At 38.8% G+C, this 25,810-nt stretch overlaps 1 protein-coding gene across 1 annotated transcript; it reads right to left on the reverse strand.

Moving 5' to 3' along the window:
• Positions 1-15,574: 15,574 nt before the first annotated feature.
• On the reverse strand, positions 15,575-18,749 carry LOC137950133 (patatin-like protein 7). Its single transcript, XM_068796516.1, has 2 exons — positions 16,919-18,749; positions 15,575-16,022 (listed from the first exon to the last, which is right to left on the reverse strand). Exons 1-2 carry the CDS (start codon positions 18,041-18,043, stop codon positions 15,753-15,755), a joined length of 1,395 nt encoding a protein of 464 aa, XP_068652617.1. The 5' UTR covers positions 18,044-18,749; the 3' UTR covers positions 15,575-15,752.
• Positions 18,750-25,810: the final 7,061 nt, after the last annotated feature.

Raw genomic sequence — 25,810 nt, forward strand, 5'->3', positions numbered from 1 at the left:
TCACCTAAAGAAATTGTGATATAATTGTTTAAGGAATAATATGTAACCCAAGTGGGAGATTGTTAGGAAACTCACGTTTCCTATTATAATTTGGGCAACATATCTATTATTCAATTATATTTACTATTTAATGGAATGAGCCAAAATTAAGTGATCTAATTTTGTTAGGCCCATTAAGGAATATGGGCCATAAATATGGACCAATTGAGTAGATACCAAAAGGAATTATGGGGACCCTGTATAAGGAGACACATAATGGTTATGGTCCCCAAGAGACTAAATCACACACAATTTTCCTTTTTCCCATCTGGAAGAGAGGCAAAGGTTCCATTGAGGAACTAAGGAGATTTAGTTGAGGAAGATCACAAAACCAATTATTCGTTTGTATTGATTGCCGCAGAATTTCACAATAGTTGGTGATCGTTTGGAATGGATCCAGGTATTTATCCCAAATCCTAATATTCTGGCATGATGTAAATTCTAGATTAGGATTGAAGATTATGGTTTTCTAACAGTCCTCTCCAATCACTTGAGGGGACAAATTATATCTATTTATCCATATAAATGGATGTCATTCATCCCCTTTGAGTAATTGGAGGAGATCAAGAATGTTAGTGCATAGACGACCATGAGATGGATAGAGGTTTTTCTTTCTCCTATTGTTTGGACGATTATGAGTTGGACATGCGACCTTCATCATTTCTTCTTTCAATTTTTTTACGTAGTGCTCGGTTGATCTCAAATGGATAAGCAAATTTTTATCTTCCTTTTTACACACTTTTTGGCTAGTTAATATTGGTCGTTCGATTGATTTTGACCCAATTAGATGACTTATTTTCTTCTTTTTCTTTTCATTTTCTTTCCTCCCTCTTGACTAGGGCTTGTTTGCTCACTATGTAGAGCTCTCTTGCTTGGACAAACGCTGATTCTAGGCTATTTGATAATGTACTTTTTGACACTAGCTATTTTCTTTCCTTTTTGGAAGAGCATCTAGTTGGTCATGTTTAAATTGAATGAGTATGTTATTGGAAATTTCATTTGAGATTTTCTAAATCACAAGTTATTTTTAATAAACACTATTAGTTACATTAGTGTTTGGTACTATCAAAATTATCTTAATAGAGATCTTAAACCTAACAATATCAACATAAAGTACTTAACCATCAAGGAGTGTATCAAATACAATAAAGTGTTAGTTGAAAATATTCAAATTGAGCAGAAGATTGCAAATTCTTTAACAAAAGATATGCCAACTTAGTTGTTTGAGGATCATTTAACTTGAATGGGGCAAATTTCGGACTTGTCACTTTTTGCATGATTTGAGGTATTGTATTTGGACGATTATGTGTTGGACGGTTGACCTTCATCATTTCCTCTTTCTATTTTTTTTATGTAATGCTCAGTTATCTCAAATGGATAGGCAACATTTTATCTTTCTTTTTACTCACTTTTTGGCAAGTACATATGGGTCGTCTGGTTGATTTTTTACCCAACTAGATGACTTCTTTTCTTCTTTTTCTTTTTCTTTTCATTTTATTTCTTCCCTCTTGACTAGGGCTTGTTTGCTTACTATGTTGAGTTCCCTTGATTGGACAAACGGTGATTCTTGGCTATTTGACAATGTACTTTTTGATATTGTGCAGATAGAACAAGTATGCTCCTAGAAATTTCCTTTGAGGTTCTCTGAGTTACAAGTTATTTTTATAAATATTATTAATAACATTAGTATTTGGTATCATCAAAATTATCTTTAAGGGAATCTTAAGCCCATCGATATCAACATAAAGTACTTAACCATCAAGGAGTATCAAATACAATGAAGTGTTAATTGAACACATTCAAATTGAGCAAATGATTGTGAATTCTTTAATAAAAGACATGCCAACTTAGTTATTTGAGGATCGTTTGACTTGAATGGGGCTTAGTTTGGACTAGTCACTTTTTGCTTGCTTTGAGGTATTGTGTTGGACAGTTGACCTTCATCATTTCTTCTTTCGTTTTTTTATGTAATGCTCGGTTATCTCAAATGGATAGACAACCTTTCATCTTCCTTTTTACTCACTTTTTGGCTAGTTCACACGTGTCATCCCGTTGATTTTGACCCAATTAGATGACTTTTTTTCTCCTTTTTCTTTTTGTTTTCATTTTATTTCTTCCCTCTCGACTAGGACTTGTTTGCTTACTATGTTGAGATCTCTTGATTGGTACGCTATTTGACAATGTACTTTTTGACAATAGCTATTTGCTTTCGTTTTTGGATGGAGCATCAAGTTGGTCATGTGCAGGTAGTACAAGTATGTTCCTGAAAATTTCCTTTGAGGTTCTCTGAGTTACAAGTTTTTTTTAATAAATATTATTAATAACATTAGTATTTGGTATTATCAAAAGTATCTTTAAGGGGATCTTAAGCCCATCAATATCAACATAAACTACTTAACCATCAAGGAGTATCAAATACAATGAAGTGTTAAGTGAACACATTCAAATTAAGCAGATAATTGCGAATTCTTTAATAAAATACATGCCAACTTAGTTGTTTGAGGATCATTTGACTTGAATGGGGCTTAGTTCGGACTTGTCACTTTTTGCTTGATTTGAGGTATTGTGTTTGGACAATTATGTGTTGGACAGTTAACCTTCATCATTTCTTCTTTCGATTTTTTTATGTAATGTTTGGTTATCTCAAATGGATAGGCAACATTTTATCTTCCTTTTTACTCACTTTTTGGCTAGTTCACACGGGTCGTTCGGTTGATTTTCACCCAATTACTTGACTTCTTTTCTTCTTTTTTTTGTTTTTTTTTTTCATTTTCTTTCTTCCCTCTCGACTAGGACTTGTTTGCTTACTATGTTGAGTTCTCTTGATTGGACAAACGGTGATTCTAGGCTATTTGTCAATGTATGTTTTGAAACTGGCTATTTGCTCTCCTTTTTGGATGGAGCATCCAGTTGGTCATGTGCACATGTGCAGGTAGAACAAGTATGTTCTTGGAAATTTCCTTTGAGGTTCTCTGAGTTACAAGTTATTTTTAATAAATATTATTAATAACATTAGTATTTGGTATCATCAAAATTATCTTTAAGGGATCTTAAGCCCATCAATATCAACATAAAATACTTAATCATCAAGGATGATCAAATACAATGAAGTGTCAATTGAACACATTCAAATTGAACAGATGATTGAAAATTCTTTAAAAAACATGTCAACTTAGTTGTTTAAGGATCATTTAACTTGAATCGGGCTTATTTCGGTCTTGTCAATTTTTGCTTGATTTGAGGTATTTTGTTTGGACGATTATGAATTGGATGGTTGACCTTTTATCATTTCTTTCGACTTTTTTTTATGTAATGCTCGGTTTATCTCCAATGGATAGGCAACTTTTTATCTTCCTTTTTATCCCTTTTTGGCTAGTTCATACGGGTTGTTCGGTTGATTTTGACCCAATTAGACAACTTCTTTTCGTATTTTTATTTTTCTTTTAATTTTCTTTCCTCTCTCTTAACTAAAGCTTTTTTGCGTACTATGTTGAGTTCTCTTGCTTGGACAAACAGTGATTCTAGGCTATTTGATAGTGTACTTTTCGACACTTGCTATTTGCTTTCCTTTTTGGATGGAGCATCTAGTTGGTCATGTGCATGTTCTAGGAAATTTCTTTTGAGGTTTTCTGAGTTACAAGTTATTTTTATTATATATAATTAGTAACATTAGTGTTTGGTATCATCAAAATTATCTTAATGGAGATCTTAAACCCATCAATATCAACAAAAAGTACTTAATCATCAAGGAGTATCAAATATAATGAAGTGTTAATTGAACACATTCAAATTGAGCAGATAATTGTGAATTCTTTAAAAAACGGCATGCCAACTTAGTTGTTTAAAGACCATTTAACTTGAATGGGGCTTTGTTCAGATTTGTCACTTTTTGCTTAATTTGAGGTATTGTGTTTGGACGATTATGAGTCGGACAGTCGACCTTTATCATTTCTTCTATCAAATTTTTTATGTAATGCTCTGTTTATCTCAATGGATAGACAACTTTTTATCTTCCTTTTTTCTCATTTTTTGGCTAGTTCATATGAGTTGTTTGGTTGATTTTGACCCAATTAGTTGACTTCTTTTTTCTTTTCCTTTTTCTTTTCATTTTCATTCCACACTCTTGATTAGGGCTTGTTTGTGTACTATGTTGAGCTCTCTTGGTTGGACTAATGGTGATTCTAGGTTATTTGATAGTGAACTTTTTGACACCAGCTATTTGCTTTCCTTTTTGGTTGGAGCATCTAGTAAGTCATGTGCAAGTCGAACGAGTATGTTATTGAAAATTTCTTTTGAGGTTTTCTAAGTCACAAGTTATTTTTAATAAACCTTATTAGTTACATTAGTGTTTGGTATCATCAAAATTATTTTAATAGAGATCTTAAACCTAACAATATCAACATAAAGTACTTAACCATCAAGGAGTGTATCAAATACAATGAAGTGTTAATTGAACACATTCAAATTGAGTAGATGATTGTGAATTCTTTAACAAAAGATATACCAACTTAGTTGTTTGAGGATCATTTAACTTGAATGGGGCTTAGTTCGGACATGTCACTTTTTTCTTGGTTTGAGGTATTGTGTTTGGATGATTATGCGTTGGACGATCGACCTTCATCATTTCTTCTTTCGATTTTTTTTTATGTAATGCTCGGTTGTATCAAATGGATTGGCAACATTTTATCTTTCCTTTTTACTCACTTTTTGGCTAATTCATACAGGTCGTTTGGTTGATTTTGACCCAATTAGATGACTACTTTTCTACTTTTCTTCTTTTTCTTTTTCTTTTTCTTTTCATTTTCTTTCCTTCCTCTCAACTAGGGCTTGTTTGCTTACTATGTTGAGTTCTCTTTCTTGGACAAACTACGATTCTAGGTTATTTGACAATGTACTTTTGGACACAGATATTGGGTTTCCTTTTTGGATGGAGCATCCAGTTGATGATGTGCAAGTAGAACAAGTATGTTCCTGGAAATTTTCTTTGAGTTTTTCTGAGTTACAAGTTATTTTTAATAAATATTATTAGTAACATTAGTGTTTGGTATCATCAAAATTATTTTAATGGAGATTTTAAGCCCATGAATATCAACATAAAGTACTTAATCATCAAGGAGTGTCAAATACAATAAAGTGTTAATTGAACACATTCAAATTGAGCAGATGATTGTGAATTCTTTAACAAAAGACATGCAATTAGTTGTTTAAGGATCATTTAAACTTGAATGGGGCATTGTTCGAACTTCTCACTTTTTGCTTCATTTGAGGTATTGGGTTTGGACGATTACGAGTTGGACGATCGACCTTCATCATTTCTTCTATCAATTTTTTTTTATGTAATGCTCAGTGTATCTCAAATGGATAGGCAACTTTTTATTTTCTTTTTTTTCTCACTTTTTGGCTAGTTCATACAGGTTGTCCGGTTGATTTTGACCCAATTAGATTAGATGACTTCTTTTCATCTTTTTCTTTTGCTTTTCATTTTCTTTCCTCCCTCTAGACTAGGGCTTGTTTGCATACTATGTTGAGCTCTCTTGCTTGGACAACTGGTGATTCCAGGCTATTTGACAATGAAATTTTTGACACTAGCTATTTGCTTTCCTTTTTGGATTGAGCATCCAGTAGGTAATATGCACGTCAAACGAGTATGTTATTGGAAATTTCTTTTGAAGTTTTCTAAGTCGCAAGATATTTTTAATAAACATTATTAGTTACATTAGTGTTTGGTATCATCAAAATTATCTTAATAGAGATCTTAAACCTAACAATATCAACATAAAGTACTTTACCATCAAGGAGTGTATCAAATACATTGAAGTGTTAATTGAATGCATTCAAATTGAGCAAATGATTGTGAATTCCTTAACAAAAGATATGCCAACTTAGTTGTTTGAGGATCATTTAACTTGAATGGGGCTTAGTTGGGACTTGTCACTTTTTGTTTGATTTGAGGTTTTGTGATTGGATGATTATGTGTTGGACGGTTGACCTTCATTATTTCTTCTTTCAATTTTTTTTTATGTAATGCCCGGTTATCTCAAATGGATAGGCAACATTTTATCTTCCTTATTATTCACTTTTTGGCTAGTTCATACGTCAGGTTGATTTTGACCCAATTAGATGACTTTTTTTCTTCTTTTTCCTTTTCTTTTCGTTTTCATTCATCTCTCTCAATTAGGGATTATTGTCTTACTATGTTGAGTTCCCTTGATTTGACAAATGGTAATTCTAGGCTATTTGACAATGTACTTTTTGACATTAGCTATTTACTTTCCTTTTGTGGATGGAGCATCCAATAGGTCATGTGTAGGTAGAACAAGTATGTTCTTGGAAATTTCCTTTGAGGTTCTATGAGTTACAAGTTATTTTTAATAAATCGTATTAATAACATTAGTATTTGGTATCATTAAAATTATCTTTAAGGGGATCTTAAGCCCATCAATATCAACATAAAGTACTGAATCATCAAGGAGTATCAAATACAATGAAATGTTAATTGAACACATTCAAATTGAGCAGATGATTGCGAATTCTTTAACAAAAGACATGCCAACTTATTTGTTTGAGGATCATTTAACTTGAAAGGGGCTTAGTTCAAACTTGTCACTTTTTGCTTGATTTGAGGTATTGTGTTTGGACGATTATGTGTTGGATGATTGACCTTCATCATTTCTTCTTTCAATTATTTTTATGTAATGCTCGGTTATCTCAAATGGATAGGCAACATTTTATCTTCCTTTTTACTTGCTTTTTGGCTAGTTCACATGGGTCGTCCGGTTGATTTTGACCTAATTAGATGACTTCTTTTCTTCTTTTTCTTTTTCTTATCATTTTATTTCTTCCCTCTCGACTAGGGCTTTCTTGCTTACTATGTTAAGTTCTCTTGATTGGACAAATGGTGATTCTAGGCTATTTGACACTGTACTTTTTGACACTAGCTATTTGCTTTCCTTTTTGGATAGAGCATCCAGTTATTCATGTGCAGGTAGAACAAGTATGTTCCTGGAAATTTCCTTTGAGGTTCTCTGAGTTACAAGTTATTTTTAATAACTATTATTAATAACATTAGTATTTGGTATCATCAAAATTATCTTTAAGGGGTCTTACGCCCATCAATATCTACATAAAGTACTTAATAATCGAGGAGGATCAAATACAATGAAGTGTTAATTGAACACGTTCAAATTGAGTAGATGACTGTGAATTCGTTAAAAAAACATGCCAACTTAGTTGTTTAAGAATCATTTAACTTGAATTGGGCTTATTTCGGTCTTCACTTTTTGCTTGATTTGAGGTATTTTGTTTTGGACGATTATGAGTTGGATGGTCGACCTTTTATCGTTTCTTTCAACTTTTTTTTTATGTAATGCTCGGTTTATCTCCAATGGATAGGCAACTTTTTATCATCCTTTTTTCTCTTTTTTTGGCTAGTTCATACGGGTCGTCCCATTGATTTTGACCCAATTAGACAACTTCTTTTCTTTTCTTTCTTTTTCTTTTCATTTTCTTTCTTCCCTCTTAGTTAGGGCTTGTTTGCGTACTATGTTGAGCTTTCTTGCTAGGACAAATGGTGATTCTTGGCTATTTGGTAGTGTACTTTTTGACACTAGCTATTTGTTTTCCTTTTTGGATGGTGCATCTAGTAGGTCATGTGCAAGTGGAACGAGTATGTTATTGGAATTTTTTTTGAGGATTTTTGAGTTACATGTCATTTTTAATAAACATTTTTAATTACATTAGTGTTTGGTATCATCAAAATTATCTTAATAGGGATCTTATCAATATCAACATAAAGTACTTACCATCAAGGACTGTACCAAATACAATGAAGTGTTAATTGAATACATTCAAATTGAGCAAATGATTGCGAATTCTTTAACAAATGACATACCAACTTAGTTGTTTAAGGATCATTTAACTTGAATGAGGCTTAGTTGGTGTTAGGAATTAGATGCCCTAATTCTAAACTAACGAAAGCAATTATTATAAACACAAAAGAAGAAAAAAATAAGCATGAAAAAGACAACAAGATTTATATAGGTTCGCCTCAAGGTGAGACTAGGTCTTGTCTTCCACCGCTGCAGTAATCCACTATGAAGATGAAATAGTTTACAAGAGAGATCGCACACACTATGTGTTTTCTCTAACCTCTCTCAGGCCGTAACTCTATATGCTCCTTGGATGATGATCCTTGTCAAGGTGATAAAACCCTAACAACGGTGCTCCCATATATATATAAAAAATTAGGGCAATCAGATTACAAGTATGAAATCCCCAAACTACTCTTATTGACACAGCAGTCAATATATCGTGGACCCGCCTGGGGGCTCCGCCCCCCTTCCAACCCCCACGACGACAAGAGTTGTCGACAGAGTGTAAGGTATTAATTAGGCTCCACAACTTAACAGTTCGGACTTATTAGTTTTTGCCTGATTTGAGGTATTGTGTAGTGAAATTCTAGTTACTGATTTGTCTTCTCATTTGATCTGTATATCTATATTCTTAAGAATGAAAAATAATAGAGTAGAAAATCAAACAGGACTAGAGTAGACTTGGAGCAGACCAAATCACAAACAGCCAGAATTAATGTTGATTCTTCTATTAGTACTCGCCCTTATACCGAGGTTTGGGTAAAATTGAGTGAGTTTGACCATTGGTTAACTCAAGATGATATATATTATTAAGGGAAGACTTTATCCTTTATCTTAAGGAGCCCATTTTCTTGGCACCAGAAAGGTTCGGAGAAGGCCGGGGCAGTGCTCTGGAGATGCTCCACGCCTCCCCTCTCTTTTTATGAATGAAAGCAATGGGGCTTTCCATTGTCATCCAACTTCCCCGTCCTCCCTCATGGTAAAGGGAGAGGAGCAACGAATCCCCTCTTCCTCTCCTTTTGCTTCTCCCTTTTCTATATAAATTGCAGTGAGGGGAAGGGCGTTGTCGCCCCTCACCAAGTCCTAGCAGGAGCTCCTACCCCACAGGGGCTGGAAGAGATTGCCAACTGTCCCACATGATGACAGACTTAAGAGATCGACCTAGTACATCTGGGTCTTAGAAGTTGTTAGCCGGGACAACAGACTGGTAAAATTGAACTTGATCCAGTGGGACGGTAGACTGATGGATGATTTTTATAATTGTTACACTGTTACGGTGATGAAGAAACACAGTCTTGTCTACTGTAGCTTATTAAAAAGAAAACTTTTTCATTTTACACCCAAATTCAATACCAAGATTTCCCTAACTCTTTTGTCTCCTAGAAACAAGATAAACACATAATCAAACGACTGAGATAAATCTAGCCAATTACAAGCAGGTCGTGTCCAGTCATGCTCAGAAATTTGGCAGTTTGATGCAGCAATTGGAACATCGTTCTGACCCTTTCTTTCTTTTAAGCCTGCATTACATTGAGATGCATGCGCACAGTCAGGAGCAGAGATAGACTCGTCTTCTATTTTAATCATCTATCATCTAGTTGTTGGCTTATTGATCTCTTCTTTTTCTGCTCTTGATCCATGGGTTCTTGGAAGACACCACTCCCTGATTAATGATATTATATAACTCTCTTGAATTATTATTCCTTCCCTCATGGTTATCCCAAACGCTCCTGTTTAAGCTTTAAAATAATGCTATCATCCAGGATGTTGACCACTACTCTGAACAGTTCTTGATTAGACTCCACCTTATCCATTTCATACCCACTAGACTACTCAAAATTTTACCATCTACATTACCTTTTGCTCAAACAAGTGCAACTCTTCTCAGTTGATAATTTCGTTGAGGACAATCATAAAAAAACTGGCTTGTGGAGCAATGTTAGGTGAGATTGATCAAGAAACGATCGTTATTGTCTCACAACGTCCCCTTAAAAGACAAGAGCCTCAATCTGCTTCACCCCTCTTTTCTTCTGATGGCAGAATGGACATCGCAAATGCTTCAATCCTCCATTATTGTACGTAAGCCGCATTATAAAAGCAAGTAGCAGTTAGAGGTTGTGAGTTGCGAAAGGGCCCTCACCACCAGACAATGAGCCCTTTCGAAAGACTTTCTTCACAGGGCTTAATCGTTCTTACTCGTACTCGCGTGATATAATAATGCCGGTGAGGCTACGGAAAGAAAGATGATTTTATAAGGCAGTGAAGCTAAAGAAGATTCCCTTCCAAAGGTGGGTGCTACAGGAGGAAACTGAAGCAAGGCAATTATTAAAATTTGTTGGATGCGTATAAAAATATATTAACCAAAAAACCTGAGCGAGTCTTTGCCCACTTTATTTGACGACGAGTGCCAAAAGAAAGATTAGGTCCCCCACATTGTGTATGGACTGCATTACTTAGCTCAGAGCCATGGTTATTAACTCAAAGCCTTATCAGCTTTTCTGGCTTTTGCGATTACGAGTTCATGCAGACCAGAAGTTCCCAAAAGTTGATTCCTCATATAGGCCAAAGCAAATAGAACATACCAACCTCATCCTGTAGCGACACCAATATGTCATCCATCACCCAAGTGTATAATCGGAGGCACAAGGCCCCACCACTTTTATGTGTTCTTTTAATTTTATTTTATTTTATTTATATTTATTTTCTCTTTCTTATTTTACATGATAGACTTTATCTCATTGTTTGAATTTGAATCCAGAATTTTATTATTAATATGTGGTAATCAAGATTAGAGGTATTGATGCATGAATAACATTTCTACTAATCTTTTTTTCTTCTTGTGCTCTTCCTTCTCCTGACTATTCTTCTACTCCCTCTTTCTCTTATCAATTCCTCTTCTTCAATTGTCTCAGTTCCATTCATTATTTTCTAACCAAGGAAAGTACTTGAGATTCCACAGACGTTCGACGTTCCTCATCAACTTGGTATCAAAGTTGAAAATTCTTTTGTTGTGTGTTCTTTGGCTTCAGCAAAACAAACCCATCTCCCAATTAAATCATGTTGCATAGACTCAGATTCGTTGTTCATTCCATTTCCCTCTTTGAATTGCTTCCCAAAGCCATCATTGAACGAGTGTGTTGTCCAAAACATCGCTACCATTACACATCCATCGCAGCACCATCAGCCACCATCATACCAGCCTTCGTCATTGTCATCCGTTGCAAAACACTCAATGACGGTTGTCAGCCAATGTTTCTCAATGGAACAAAACAACCTCCACTATTTCTGAAATTTCTCGTTGCTTAACCTACCTCATCTCCGGCAAGACACCTATGTATTCATCAGTTGATCCCCCACCAGAATTTGAGTCCATTTTACAAGACTTTCAATATGTTTTCCCTCAGGATCTTCCAAATGCACTACCACCTATGTGTGATATCCAACATGCTAATGATTTGGTGTAAGGAGCCACATTGTTGAATTTCCCACATTATCAACTAAATTCCTCTAGGCATGGACAATTATAGTAGGGAGTGAATGAGCTCCTCCCAAAAGGATTCATCAAGGAAAGCTTAAGTTCATGTGCAGTGTGCCGACCGTACACCAAAGAAATATGGCACTTGGAGGACGTGTGTGACAATAGGGTTGTTAAATTTATAGAAAAGAGAAAAAATTTATTGACTTATAGGTCTTTCTTTTTATATATAATTCTCTATAATAAGTCTCGTTCTTGATAGCATAAAATAGCTCAGAAGTGAAAGTTTTTTGCTATTGTTCGAACCTCTCTTGCAGTCTGACCTCTGCTACTTAAAATGTAGATTTTATTTTTTATAAAACTCCAATTTCCAAAATTCATTTTGCGTTGGAAAGTAGACTCGAATATCTTTCCATCAAAATATAATATTCTATATTAAAGTCTCATTATAGAGCTAAAAATATAAAGCAAGCAACGGGTATAGGGACTGAAAAGAAAAAAAATATATAGTAACCTAAAATGCTAGAGATAATAGATCAGAAAAGTATCACATTATCTTTGTGGGTTGACCGAGTCAACTCACAGAACCAACTCTGTAACCATGTTGAATTTATGAAAAATAAAAAAACTTTATTGACTTGATGTAATCTGAGTATATGAACCCCTATTTATAATAGATGAAAGTAGTAGAGTCCAACTACCCTTGTCCCAATTACATCCAAACTCTAACACTTAAAGATAAGTCCTAGCATAATTAAATAAATCAACATATTTAGAAGACTAACATAGCTAAAATACCTTTAAATTGAGACTCTTTTGTGAAACCTCCTTCTATAATAATTTTGGCTCTGTAAGTCTTCTTATTGTGAGAGTCATGTAAGACTCTTCCATATTTGCTCTTCAATAAGGGCCAACACTAAAATCATTGTGGAATACTACTTCCCATTTCCCTAGTTGGATGATATGATTGATATGGTGATGGGCACCACCATATTTTCAAAGATAATCCTCAAAAGTAGTTACCATCAAATTTAAATCTGCCCAGGAGAAGAATGGAAGACAACTTTCATGAAAAAAGATGGGATTTATGAGTGGATGATCATGCCATTCGAAATGTTGAATGCACCCATTATTTTTATGCTAACAATGACACAAGTGGTTCAACCATTCCTTGGATGTTTTAGTGGCTTATTTTGATGATATCCTCATTTACAGTCAGACAAAAGACCAATACCTTGACCATCTCTACAACATTTGCCAAACACTTAGGAAGGAGAAACTTTATGCCAATCACCAAAAATGCTCATTCTTTACTGATAAAGTGGTTTGTTGGATTTTGTTGTAACTCCTACTGGTATTACTATTGATCCCCATAAAGTGAAAGCAATTGTCGAATTACATCTGGTGGTGTATTTTAGTGAAAACTTATCACTGCTAGTAGAAGTACTCAACCTAGGGTAAAGAATTTTATGAGGTAGTAAAAGTGTGGTTCAATTCATCCTCTAATGTGGTTCGGTTAAATATCTAACATGGTATCAGAGCTCTCGATCTATTAATCAGAACCAACTTGCCATCGTTGGAAATCGTTTCTTAGAGGCTGCCACCATAGTCGATTGTACTTTTCTCTCCTCTTTCTCCTCTCTCTAAATAGCTCTCATTTCCTGTAAAATCCTCATAGAAGCCGTAACCATCACTGTTGCCATCCCGTCTCACTGGTAACAATCCAAAAACCCCTTCTTCCTCCTCTGTTTCGAACTTCCCCGAGCCATCCAACCAGCCTTTGTCGTCAACTCCACCGCAGTCATCCATAGTGAATGTCATTGTTCTCATCGTCGGTGCCACACCTAACTCCCTTCCTTCCTCCGAACTATGTGATTCCGTCTGCCCCAGCTGCTAGTAGTGCCGCTGCTCTCTACATCTCTTCTCAAGACGATGCAATTCCATTTACCCCAGCCGCTACTAGTGCTACTATTCTTCCAACTCTTCACAAGATGATGGAATTATGTCCGCCCCAACTCTTATCAGTGTCATTGCTCTTCAATATCTCTTCATCAGACAATGTGAGTTCATCCGCCTCAGTTGCTACTAGTGTTGTTGTTCTTCTACGTCTCTTAATTGGATGAGGTGATTTTGTCTCTTTTAATATCTTCATTGAATACGTGTGCCCCAATTGTTCATGTGCTTAATCGACAAGATCTAATTGGATTTATACCGATATTGTATTTATCTTATACCACATTTACTCAATTTAATATGTAACAAATGATGTCTCATCAATATACTGTTTGGTATTACAGACTGTACAATATAATTTATTAGCTGCAGTTTGAGAAAAACGAGTCCAATAGATTGCAATCACTGCCATGGTCGGTGAAACTTAATTAATTGTCAAGGTCCAGTACTGAATACTGAAGAAATGTGAAGCCAGGGCTTCTTTCATAACTGACTAAGAAAAAGCCTGAAGCTGCCTACCCACTTACCTACCTACTAAGAAAAGCAACGATGCTCAAATGATATTTTTCTTTCAGGAGAGAGGTTTCCATCAAGATGATTACAGAAGATCCCGCGCAATAGGACCTCATTTATGCTCCACGATTTCTACAGGTGATTCAATTATATAGTAGATTGTGATCTCCCTTTTAATGCTAAGCACGGCGAGAGGAAAGAAAAGATGAAGAGAACCTGCTTCCTCTTGATTTTCCGGATTTCTGATAACTACATTTTCAGTTAGTCGATGTTAATTAAGGACCAACGCGAAGCAACCATTATCAGCGGAGGATCACCACTTTGATAGCTACGTGACCTTTCTGCTCTCGATTCTCCGTCGAGACTAATCGTTTTCATGGCAAATCTCACCTCACTCGATGAAACCAGTATCGGTTAGCCCAGTTGGTTGCAACAAAGCAAATTCTCGGATTAGTTTCACCTGCCAAAACTGCTCGGCTGCTCACCGAAATATAAGAAGAAAGAAGAAAAAGGAGGTAGCGGCAGCAGGCCGGTCCGAGTGCGAGTAATGGAAGTGAATGAGTCCAAATTTGAGAAACGACGACACAGCTTCCACCTGCGCACAATACAAAATCTTACAATCATCTGGTAACAGAGAGGGCCCAGAAGGCAGTGTTTTTTTTTTTTTTTAAAGCTTTTTCAATAAAAACGAGAGAGGGAACAGGGGGAAGAAGGAATCCCCACCTCCTTCATAAATCCTCCAAATGCAACAATAAGGACCCATTCCATCACCCATGCCTTCAAGGAGTTTTTGTCGGCTCGTCAAAGATATCCACCGGCAAAAATCATTTCGTAAGGGAAAAAACGAAAAAAACAAGACGAGGAAAACCATAACATCTCCAGAACTAGATAGCCCTTTCGTCATGTAACAGTCCCTGAAACTTTCTGTAGGGGTACCCTTGAGCATGAAAGAAGACAAAAGACGGTAAGAAGTGGTCACTCATGTTGGTTTTTTTTTTTTTTTTTTTGTTCTCTCGAATTAAAGCAAGCACGAGGCAAAAGTCGATGAAGGAAGGGAACCCTGGTTTGACTTGGGAAAACCTCTCCATTGGTACGAAAAGGGTCGTCCTGTTGCCGGTTGCCCAGCGAGCAAAAATCCAAAAGAGATCTTGGTAGGGCCTTGTTCAACTGTCGCTTTTCTTTTACCCTCTTTCTTCTCAAAAGTAAAAGCTAGCTGCTTGCAACGCCAGTCGAAAAAGGGGGAAAATCTTTATGACCAAAAACGTAAACATTTGGTGGTAAACAACTAGAGATCAGCAGGAAATCTGATTACCCATCTACCGAGTTTGGTTTGGGGACTTTTATATTTGTTGTCGATGAAAATAAGAGATTCATGAGAATGACGACAGTCATTCTTCGATCTTGTGCGTCGTTCTTACCTACCGAGTAGAGACTGTCGGCGGATCGGATAGACAAAACAGCCACCTGGACTTCACTGCCCATTTCCGCCTGTACAGTGTTCGCATCCTTCAACTGCCAGGACAAACGACAAATATGTCTTATCTACGCCACACGACGCTTGGATTTACTCTCCCAAGACGACTCGGAATTTTGGAGTTTTTATTATTATTAAAATGCATTTACCCAGCACGGAGCTTTCCCTCCTTTGCTCTTCACTTTGGTTCGTCGCCATTAATTCCGTTGGAACAGTAGCATACAATTTTAGAACAGCCAGATACAGGGCTAATTTTCAAGCTTTCATTCATTTCTATTTTTTTTTTTTCAGATTCATTTGGCAATAAAATGAAGAATCCAAAAGAGTTGCAAAATCATCTTTTACTCTCGATGACTTGAATATGTGTACAACATCAAGAGGAAGGCTTCAGAGAATGAGAATACTTAAGTCTCCACCAATTGATGATTTAGGAGATTCTCGGAGCTGCCCGCTTGAATGCAACAGTGGGAGCTATTCTGCAACTCCTCCTCTGATGCTCGAGTACCAGCTCACCGGCAAACCAGTCCAACTTCTCCGCATTCGTCAATTCACCGATCCTCTTCCCTCCGAACAGCACCGACTCCACATTTTTCTGTTTTAGCATCTCGTCAGCTACTGCTGAAAGCATTTTCACATTACTGGGGCTTGAATCAGAGTCGATGTTGGTTGACCATTTCCCTTCATTAGATCCATTTACCTGCCAAAAAAACAAAAGCCCCCGCCGTCTTTAGAAACTTAAATTTGAACAGGAAAAAAAAAAAAGACCAAAATAACAAATAAAAGATTCAAGACGAGTTGGTTGACAGAATATCAAGGGAAGGGTGGACTATACGGGAATTAAGCACAGGAGAACACATTTGTTCATCTGGATCGTGTTTATGAGGAAAAAGGTTCTCTGGGTCGACATTACCAAAACAGAGGAAACAGTACCGGCCGTTGGCCACGTCTCTGTACGACGAACAACGTCTTTGGTTGTTTGTTTCCCTAAAAAGGCCCTGAAACAACAGCGGTCTTCCCAAAGTAAATGAAACACCTGGTCACCATTTTAAAACCCCAACCTGTCCTCAGCCCTGAAGACAAGTTAATTCATGCAGCTGCATTACTGCTTCCAGAACTTGCACACAGGAACCACAGAGCTACCTCTTCCCCACAATAACCACTAAGAACTTTTGAAGTGCCAGAAATAGAATTAACCCACTAATGAGCTCTCTATCTAGAGTTGATAATGGAAGTGATGCGGACCGAACTATGCTAACAAATTGTCGCAAGTAAATCGATAACTGTTATCGCAGAGATAATGGGGCCCAAATCGAACGAGCTCCTCTTTTCTTCCTCAACTTCAATGACAAAATGACAAGTATCTCAGAGGAGCTGTCCCCGAGAAAACCTCTCCACCTATCAAACCCAGAAAAAACGAAAATGGAAAAACTCGCGGAACGGAATCCCGACCACCGTCCTTGACGGAGATGACACCCTGACAGGTCCTTTAACTGCTATAAGCTAAACAGCGTGTAAGAAGACGGCGCGCTCTGCGCCACTGAGGCGCACGTTAGACTGTTTCTTTGTCACTCTCTCGAATTGTTTGCGGCTTACCTGAATGCGGACGTAGTTGCTGCTCCGGCTTTGCCCGAATGCCATCGCCACCGCGTGATCCACCAAATCCGAAGCTCCGTCGCCGGCGATCCTCGCCATCGGTTTCGCCCACTCCTTTGCTTTCCACCCCTTTACCTGCTCGAACCCGTAGGTCCCCTCCATCAGCTGCCCGCTCCCCAGTGACAACACCAGCAGGTCCTCCACCCCGCGCACAAACGGGAACTCCTGCTTGTTGTGCAGCACGTGAGTGATCGCCGCCGTCGCCGGATTACTCATCGCCAGCCCACCATCCACCGCCACGCACCGCGTCTGTCCGTCCACTGACTTCATCTCCAACGGCTCGAACACGGCCGGTAATGCCGACGTCGCACGGCACACTTCCCACAGCCGGAAATCGTAGCTGTCCGTCTCCAATGCATCTGCTCTGGAGAATAAAAATGGCGCCGAGCTCGACAGGTCGTAGCAAGGGATTAAGACAGGCTTTATTGTATCTTTGAGCGTCATAGACGAAAAAAGCCCTCTCATTGATTTCTCCATTGCAGCCGTGGCCGTTTCAGACTCTGGTCTTTTGCTGCCTTTCAGAATCCGGCGAATAAGACCGCCGCCGCCGTGCGACCCACGGAAGAACCTCTTGCCCTGTTCCGCGAGGAATTTCCACGTCTCCTCGGCCCGGAAAGTGGGTCGGTTTCCTTCGCCGTGCGAGGAGAAGAGCATCGCCGTGAAAATCCCGCCGATGCCGGTGCCTGCGGCGACGTCGAAGTAGTCAGCGATTCGAGCCTCAGGATCGCCGGATTTGGTCTTTAGGGCCTGTTCTAGGTAAGCAAGAGCTTTGCCAGAGAGGATGCCTCGCATACCTCCGCCGTCGATGCTGAGGATACATATTTTTCCTCTTTGGTTCTTGATTGACGCGATGTTGCTGGAATCGTCCGCCGGAGCTGGAACTGGTACAGGAGTGTTCTCTATTACCTCAGTCACGGTGGTGGGGATCTGTTTGGGGATCCAGAGCTTCTGATCGTCATAACCGAAGAGAAACTTGCTTTCGAGGATGGAGAAGATCTCGTAACTGAGTTTATCAGTGTCGATGCTGGGCTCCTGCATTTCAGATGGATTACACTCCATTTCCATGTGCTCTTTTTCCTAATCCGTTCGCCGCACAGGAGAATGCTTTTAACCCTTTCTCTTTCTCTGCTTCCCTACCCGAGAGGGATCGCCTGAGCGGACCTCAGGTTCAAGAACCCTTTGCCGCTTTAAACGGTTTCGAGAAAGAAACAACGCCTGTTCCGAGAGCTTCTTTCTTTAAGCTGCAAGGTGATTTAGCTGCGTCTCTGTGCTCCCAAGAGATTCCGCCCCCTCCGAATCTCTCTGCTCTTTAACGAATTCCCGAAGATTTCAGATTCGTATCCTTGGTCCGTGCAAACTCTCCAGGAGACGGATTTATTTCACTTTAACAGATACTTGGGACAGTTTCATCAGCAAATGTTCTTGAGTTTTTACGACATCGATAATCCCCAAAGCGCTTTCTCCTGTTCTACTCAGAATAGAACTGCAGAGATTGAAAGGCGAAAGGACGGTCTAACTATCTACCTCTTCGCCTTCATCAATCTGCCCACTTACGTCTCTCTCGTCAAATCAACTTCTTGAGACCTAGCCCCTCGTCAGCAGAAGAAAATGAAAGAACTACGCTCTCGTTATCTCTGGAGGAATGATTTCTTCTTTTTCTTGAGCACGCCCGGTAAGCGCAGATTAAAAAACCATAAAACCGGAGCGAAAAAGGGAAGAGAAACACGGAGCGTAGGGGGAGAGAGAGAGCGCAAAGAAAGCAGCAGCAGCGGAAGCAGAAGCGGTTCAGAGATTTATCCCTCTCCTCTCTCTCTCTCTCTCTCTCTCTCTCCCTTCGTTTTCTTGTCTTTCTCGCTCGCCTCTTCGGGTTCCAACCTAACCTTGGTTAAGGATATGGAGTCACCGACGGGTTGGCTTGGTCAAGACTGAAAAGGCGGTCAGGCCTTCCTCCTCTTCCGCTCATCGTGCGCCATTGTTTCTCCGAGAAGGACGGCGTTTACTAAAAATTTCCTTGGCGCGTGGAGCCCAGCCCTGTGGTACCGCGCGCGCGCGGGCGACGGCCAACAATCGTCCAAGCGGATAAAACTGTCAACAATAGGGAGCCCGCAGGTCCTTCATCCTTCTTCTAATTCCTCATTTTTTTATTGTCGGAAGCCCCAGGGAGAGCTCAAGCGTTTTTTAAGACTCGTGTTCGTGCCTCTGATAGTGTCTACCAATATTACAACCTAAAACGACCAAAACGAAAGAAATCAATTATCTCGGCCATCAGCCACCGTTTCATGTTTGGCACGTTAATGAACTGTTTCAAGAAAGGTAAATTAAGAAATTGTGAGGGCAAGTTTTGAGTCTCGCACGTCTCTCTGACGACGAATCTACGGCCTCTTCACCCAACATAAATTCCTCTTATCTTCGTTCATCTTCACAATCATTGCTCTCAAGTACAAGTTTACGCTACTGCTACACGTGTTCTCATGTCCCACCGTCCTTGATTCTTGGATGTTCTCCGCGTGTTAAGAACATATTTGATCTGGTTATTTGTCTTGCGACTTGAATTGACAAGTCTGCGCCCACCCTGGTTTCCCATTACGAACAAGAACAGAGCGAAGATTAAAAAAAATGGAAATGCAGGGGACGCGCAGGGCAGCGGAGGTTTCCTGCTACTCCCTGTTTTTCCATCCATGGGACTTTCTGGTTTCCTCTTTCCAATCCTTTTTCTGCTACACTTCGTATAGGGCCAACCCCAGTCTCTCTAGTAATGAAGCTTGAAGAAAGAGAATCGCGGTGGTGGTCTCCAGTAGTCTCCACTCTTTCACGGTTTCATGCTAAAATTATAAGATAAAAAGGTGGGTGGGGCTGCGGCCTGCGGGATTTCTTTTCTCACGGTCTCTTTCCCTTCTCTTTTAGCCACCAAATAACAGTACCTGGTTCTGTAAACCGTCGTACAATGTTTAAAGTTGATTGAAATGTAAATGGACCATCCCTGACATCATGAGAGAAGACCTTCAAACGGGACCATGCCTTGGCTACCAAATTTTGATGAATCAAACTTCAAAGTCATTGACCATATCTCACACCAGGCCCTCCTTCGGCATGCAAACTGCTAACCTACCAAGGTTCGGTCAAGGACACCTAATCAATGCAAGGAAATGCCAAGGAGCCAATGTAACTCTAGCAAATGCAGTTGTGGCATCACATCACTCGACAAGTTTTGATTTAGATGGCTTTCCAGGGTTACTTCGCCTTCATTTTTACCTCCACAGAGACGAACAAATAAATTACCAACCCCAACAGCATTCAGTACCGGATCTCTTGTTATGTTAATGTCGTCGAATATGAAAGCACGTACAGTGCTAAAAGTGGCATAGATGAGTTCTGGTCTTTCTGTACCTTTCTCTTCCTTTCTCTTTCTTGTTGTCTTAATATTCCTACGTATTTATTGAAGGTTCTCATGGTCTACAATGGAAAGTAATCTACGTAAAAAGGCACAAAAACATTGATGAGAAAGAAAAAAAAGTGTATAGGCTATTCAGAAGGTCCTCCTCCTTTAAACCATCTCCATGGGGGAGCTTCAGATGTCGTCTTTGCCATAGACACTTATAAAGCTGTTGGTTCAGATGATTCCCAAGCTATTTTCTTCAAAAAAAAAAGTGTCGGCATTTCCTTCATAATGATCTTCTTGCTCCGATGCAGGCCATTTCTTTCCTTCTTGAGGTCGGTGAGACACGTATAGTTCTAAATGTTCCTCTCTGCAAATAGTTACAGATTCTGGGCCAATTAGTCTCTGGGCCAATTAGTCTTTGCAAAGTTATAGTGTCACTTTGCTAAAATCTTAGTAGCACGGCTTGGCAAGGTGATGCAATCTCATATCTCCCCCTAAACAAGGAGTTTTCGTAGAGGACAATAGTATCTCAGACAATATTTTGATGGCCCATGAGAGCAACAGTACAAAAGAAAATCAAGGGGAGCTGCTCTCGAGCTTGACATCACCAAAGCTTTTGATAGAGTTGAAGAGCCAACTTTGACCCAGTCGAAAATAATACTTCACTTTCAATTTTGATTTCTCATTCAAATCATTGGCTTAAATAGCTATTTTACAGAATATAAATGGAAGAATTATGAGTGATTAATAGGATTAAACAATCACCGGATTTACAGAATATTTACATGATTTCTCCATAAGGGAAGAAAACTTAACACACCCCCTCAAGTTGGTGCATAGATATCAATCATGCCCAACTTGTCAAGACATTTGTTAAAAGCTCGGTAGCCTTGGTTATTCCCCTGTATTCAGCTTCAGCTGACGATCTAGCCACCACTTCTTGTTTCTTACTTCTCCAAGTGACCAAATTTCCACCTACAAATGTAAAGTATCCAGATGTAGACCGTCGATCTTCTATTGACCTAGCCCAATCGGCATCGGTATAACCTTCAATTATCAAGTCACCTCCCTTTTTAAATAAAATTCCTTTCCCTGGAGATGATTTCAAGTAGCGTAGGATACGGTTGACGGCATTCAGATGTTCTTTACTTGGAGAGTGCATAAATTGACTAACCACACTTAGTACATAAGCTAAGTCTGGTCGAGCATGTGCAAGATACATTAACCTCCCAACTAGTCTCTGATAACGCTCCTTGTTAGCAGGGACTTGACCTGAATGTGTTCCCAGTTTCAGATTTTCTTCCATAGGAATACTGACTGGACTACATGCTGTCATACCAGTTTCCTTCAATAAATCTAAAGCACATTTTTGTTGAGATAGAAAAATTCCTTCCTTGGATCTGGACACTTCAATGCCAAGAAAATATTTTAAGTAGCCAAGATCCTTCATTTCAAATTCTCTAGCAAGACGACTTTTGTAATGATTTCTTGTCTTCCGGATCATTCCCTGTTACTATCATATCATCAACATATACAATAAGAGTTGTGATGGCCTCCTTGTTATATTTCAGGAAGAGAGTATGATCTGAGTTGCTTTGCTTGTATCCGATAGATTTCATAAAACTCATGAACCTTCCAAACCACACCCTCGGGGACTGCTTCAAACCATATAGGGATTTCCTCAGTTTACATACTTGTTTGCATCCTTTGTTTTGCATAATGCATCCAGGAGGTAATTCCATATATACTTCTTCTTGGAAATCTCCGTGCAAAAATGCCTTTTTTACATCAAACTGATATAAGGGCCAGTCAAGATTCACAGCCAGTGATAGTAGAATCCGAACAGTGTTGATTTTGGTCATTGGTGCGAATGTCTCCATATAATCGATCCCGTAGGTTTGAGTATATCCTGTGGCGACAAGCCTTGCTTTGAACCTTTCAATGGTGTCATCGGCTTTATATTTAATGGTAAATACCCACCTGCATCCAACTGGTGTATTTCCTATAGGTAGTTCAACCACTTCCCATGTTTAATTCTTTTGGAGGGACCTCATTTCTTCATTCATGGCTTCTTTCCATTTAGGATCTTTCAAGGCTTCTTGCACACTATTAGGAATAGATATAGCAGATAATTGATTCACAAATACTTCATTTTCCTTTGACAATCTATGATAAGACACACAATTATGCATGGGATACTGAGATTTAGAGGTGAGAAGAGGTTCATAATTGACTCTAGGTTTTCCTCTTGTGGTTCGATGAGGTAGTACTCTTAATTGAGTTTCGGAACTTACCTGAGGTTCAGACAAGGACTCAGACTTAGAAGGCAATTGATCCATTGGTACATTATGAAGGGGGGAAGATGGCGGCTGAGACTCTGGTTGCTTCACTTCCATCTGGTCTTGTCTTTCTCCATCCTGTGAATCATGTTCATTTGTATCATTTTGATGTCCACAGCTGTAATCGGAATATTGACCACTTGTAGTATCCAAGATATCCAAATGATGATTAAGGGTCTTCAATTCAATCCTGTTCTCCCCCTGTATTGAAGACTCGGGAGTAGAATAATACATGTTTTCTTCATGAAATACTACATCAAGAGTAACATACAATTTGCGAGATGGAGGATGATAACAACGATAACCTTTCTGATGTTGAGCATAACCAACAAAAACACACTTGAGAGTTCGGGGTTCCAATTTATGTCTCAATGACTTATGGAGGTGAACAAAGGCTACACACCCAAAAACTTTAGGTGGCAGATTTGGCACAGTAAGTGAACTTATAGTTTTATGAAGAACACTCAAGGGAGTCTGAAATTGTAACACACTCGAGGGTATTCGATTGATAGGTAAGTTGCAGTTGTGATGGCTTCACCCCAGTAACTTGCCGACATATGAGCTTCAAACAAGGAAGCACGAACAACCTCAAGAAGGTGGCTGTTCTTTCGCTCTGTAACCCCATTTTGCTGAGGGGTGTACAGACAAGTAGTTTGATGAGTAATACCATGATCATCTAGATATTCTTTGAAACTTTGATTCACAAATTCTCCACCATTGTCACTTCGAAGAGTTCGTATTGTAGAATGATACTGAGTGACTATCATTCTGTGAAATTGTTTGAATCAACCTTTATATTTGGGGCGCTGTTAGTAGGGTATTATTCATCGTCGAGGAGAATCATTAGTTGTGTCTGTGAAAGGTTAGATAAGCGATTTTTCTTATAAACTATTTCATCTTCGTAGTGGATTACTACAGTGGCAAAAGACAGGACTTAGTCTCACCTTGACGCGAACCTGTATAAATCTTGTTGTCTTTCTTCGTGCTTGTTTTTCTTCTACATTTATTATTATTGTTCTCGCTAGTATAGATTTAGGGTGTCTAATTCCTAACAAACACCTCCCTTATCAGCAACCTACACCCATCCTCCCCACCTGCTTCCCCTCCCCTCCCTGTGTTATTGTCACCAAATCCAAGAACAACATTCACAAGCCCAATGAAAAACTAAACCTCAAAGCCCAGTTTCCTACATCTGTCGAATGTGAACCCACAACCGTGATTCAAGCTCTCACCAATCCCAAATGGTATCAAGCTATGTCATTTAAGTATGATACTCTTGTTCGGAACGGGACATGGGAACTTGTTCCCTCAGATCACTCGCATATTATGGTTGGTTGTAAATGGATTTTTCGTACTAAATATCTATATGATGGCTCTATTGATAGGTAAAAGGTTTGCTTAATTGCCAAGGGGTTTCATGTAACGTGATAAAAAATAACATAATTTTTTAAATAATTAATAGAATAAATAGGAGAGGTCCAGACATCCGAGAAAATAATGTCAAGAGGGGAAGAAGAGACAAGAGAGGAGTGGGAGAATGGTAATTTGTGACTCTTGTTGCATTGACAAAAATTGCAATCGAAAGTAAAATTCAGAGGATAAGATCAATTTAATTGAAAAATAGAAACAATGTGCCTTAGAACTCGAGAGGACGAATAACCTAAGAGATGATGCCATGTAGACAAAGTGGTATTGACACTAGAAAAGTCTATTAACTGTGAAGACTGGGTTGAGGACGATGGCCACTCGTACACACCATTTATGATAGGTGTTATCTTTGAAATTACGGATGATTGTTATCCGTTATCTCTACTATGCCTCTACAAGATGGAGCTCTGAGAGGAGAGTCCAATCTTAGTCTTCAAAAAGATGAAGTGTGTTCGTGAAAGCGGTTTGGTGAGAGCATCTGCTAATTAATCAGCAGAGGAGACATGAATAACCCGAAGAGTGTCCAGGTGAGAACTTCCTTGTCGGTAGTTTCTGCAATGAGGAGGGGTTTTAAGGGTGGAACCTCACCACGTTTGTTGCGCTTTTGGAAATGTTGATGAAGAGTGTGAGCATTTCCAAAAATTGCATAAGCCTAGGAGAGCTTAATTGCATAGGCAACACAATCTAAAATCTATATAAGTACAAAACATTTCAATTTTCTCTTTGTTGAGAATTATTCCAACAGTTTTTAAAGCTTCCAAAACTTGTAGTAATTGTTTTGTATGTTGTTCTCTTGTTTCTGAAAAAATTAATATGTCATCAACATATACAATACAGAATTTAAAGAATGGTTTCAGGATATCATCAATTCTTCTTTGGAAAATATTAGGAGCTTGTTTTAACCCAAAGGGCATAACAAGTCATTCATAATGTCCTGATGGACAACTAAATGCAATAAATGGAATGGCGCATTCTGTGAGATGAATTTGCCAAAAACTTGTGAAAGGCAGCGGCAATGGTAGCGACCAGGGCAGATCAAATCGGAGAGAGTGCATCTGATAACTGAAGGGATTATGCTAATCCCCTATCATGCCCCCTCAAGATAGGTAACGGTTAGAGAGGTTAATCTTGTCTCATAACAATTGAAACTGTGAACTTTGCACTGGCTTTGCAAAAAGATTTGTTTCGAGGATTCTGGAAGCAAAAGGATGGAAAGAGTAGTGACACTGGTAGCAATTGGGGTGGATAGAACTAGAGAGAGCGCATAATCTGGTGATGAGATGTGTTTCGAGGATTTTTTCTTCTTTTTTTTTGCCAGCGTTTGGAGCCATCAATGTTCCCAAGGCACACTAGGCGAGACATAAGCTCAGAGGATGAAATTAATCCCCCCCCCCCCCCCCCCCCCCCCCCCACATGTGAAAAAAAAGGGCACCCGGCCCTCAACTCTGCTTCGATGGTCTTCCAACTCATCAATAGGAACTTATTCTCTCCTTATCGTCTCAGTTTGTTCTCATCACTGATGGTCAACCACAACCCCGAACCTACTTTGGATGCTGCCAATGGTGTTGCGAACAAGGACACACTATTCCATAGTGTCCTGTCTTTCATCAGATATATCCATAATTGTCACCACCGCCAACTTCTCACCCAACTCAATTGCAACCACGCCCTTTGGCACAATCGCAA

The sequence above is a fragment of the Aristolochia californica genome, unplaced genomic scaffold (assembly GCF_029961685.1).
Source record: "Aristolochia californica isolate CCGP_79_NKW_82.1479 unplaced genomic scaffold, dmAriCali1.0.hap1 SCAF_1, whole genome shotgun sequence".
NCBI classification, from domain to species: Eukaryota; Viridiplantae; Streptophyta; class Magnoliopsida; order Piperales; family Aristolochiaceae; genus Aristolochia; species Aristolochia californica.

Bases quoted from the DNA above. Each gene is read 5' to 3' on its own strand.
- LOC137950133 (XM_068796516.1), bottom strand. From the start codon at position 18,043: ATGGAAATGGAGTGTAATCCATCTGAAATGCAGGAGCCCAGCATCGAC. The intron at 16,023-16,918 runs GTAAGCCGCAAA...TTTTTTTGGCAG, and splicing joins GCAACTACGTCCGCATTCAG to GTAAATGGATCTAATGAAGG.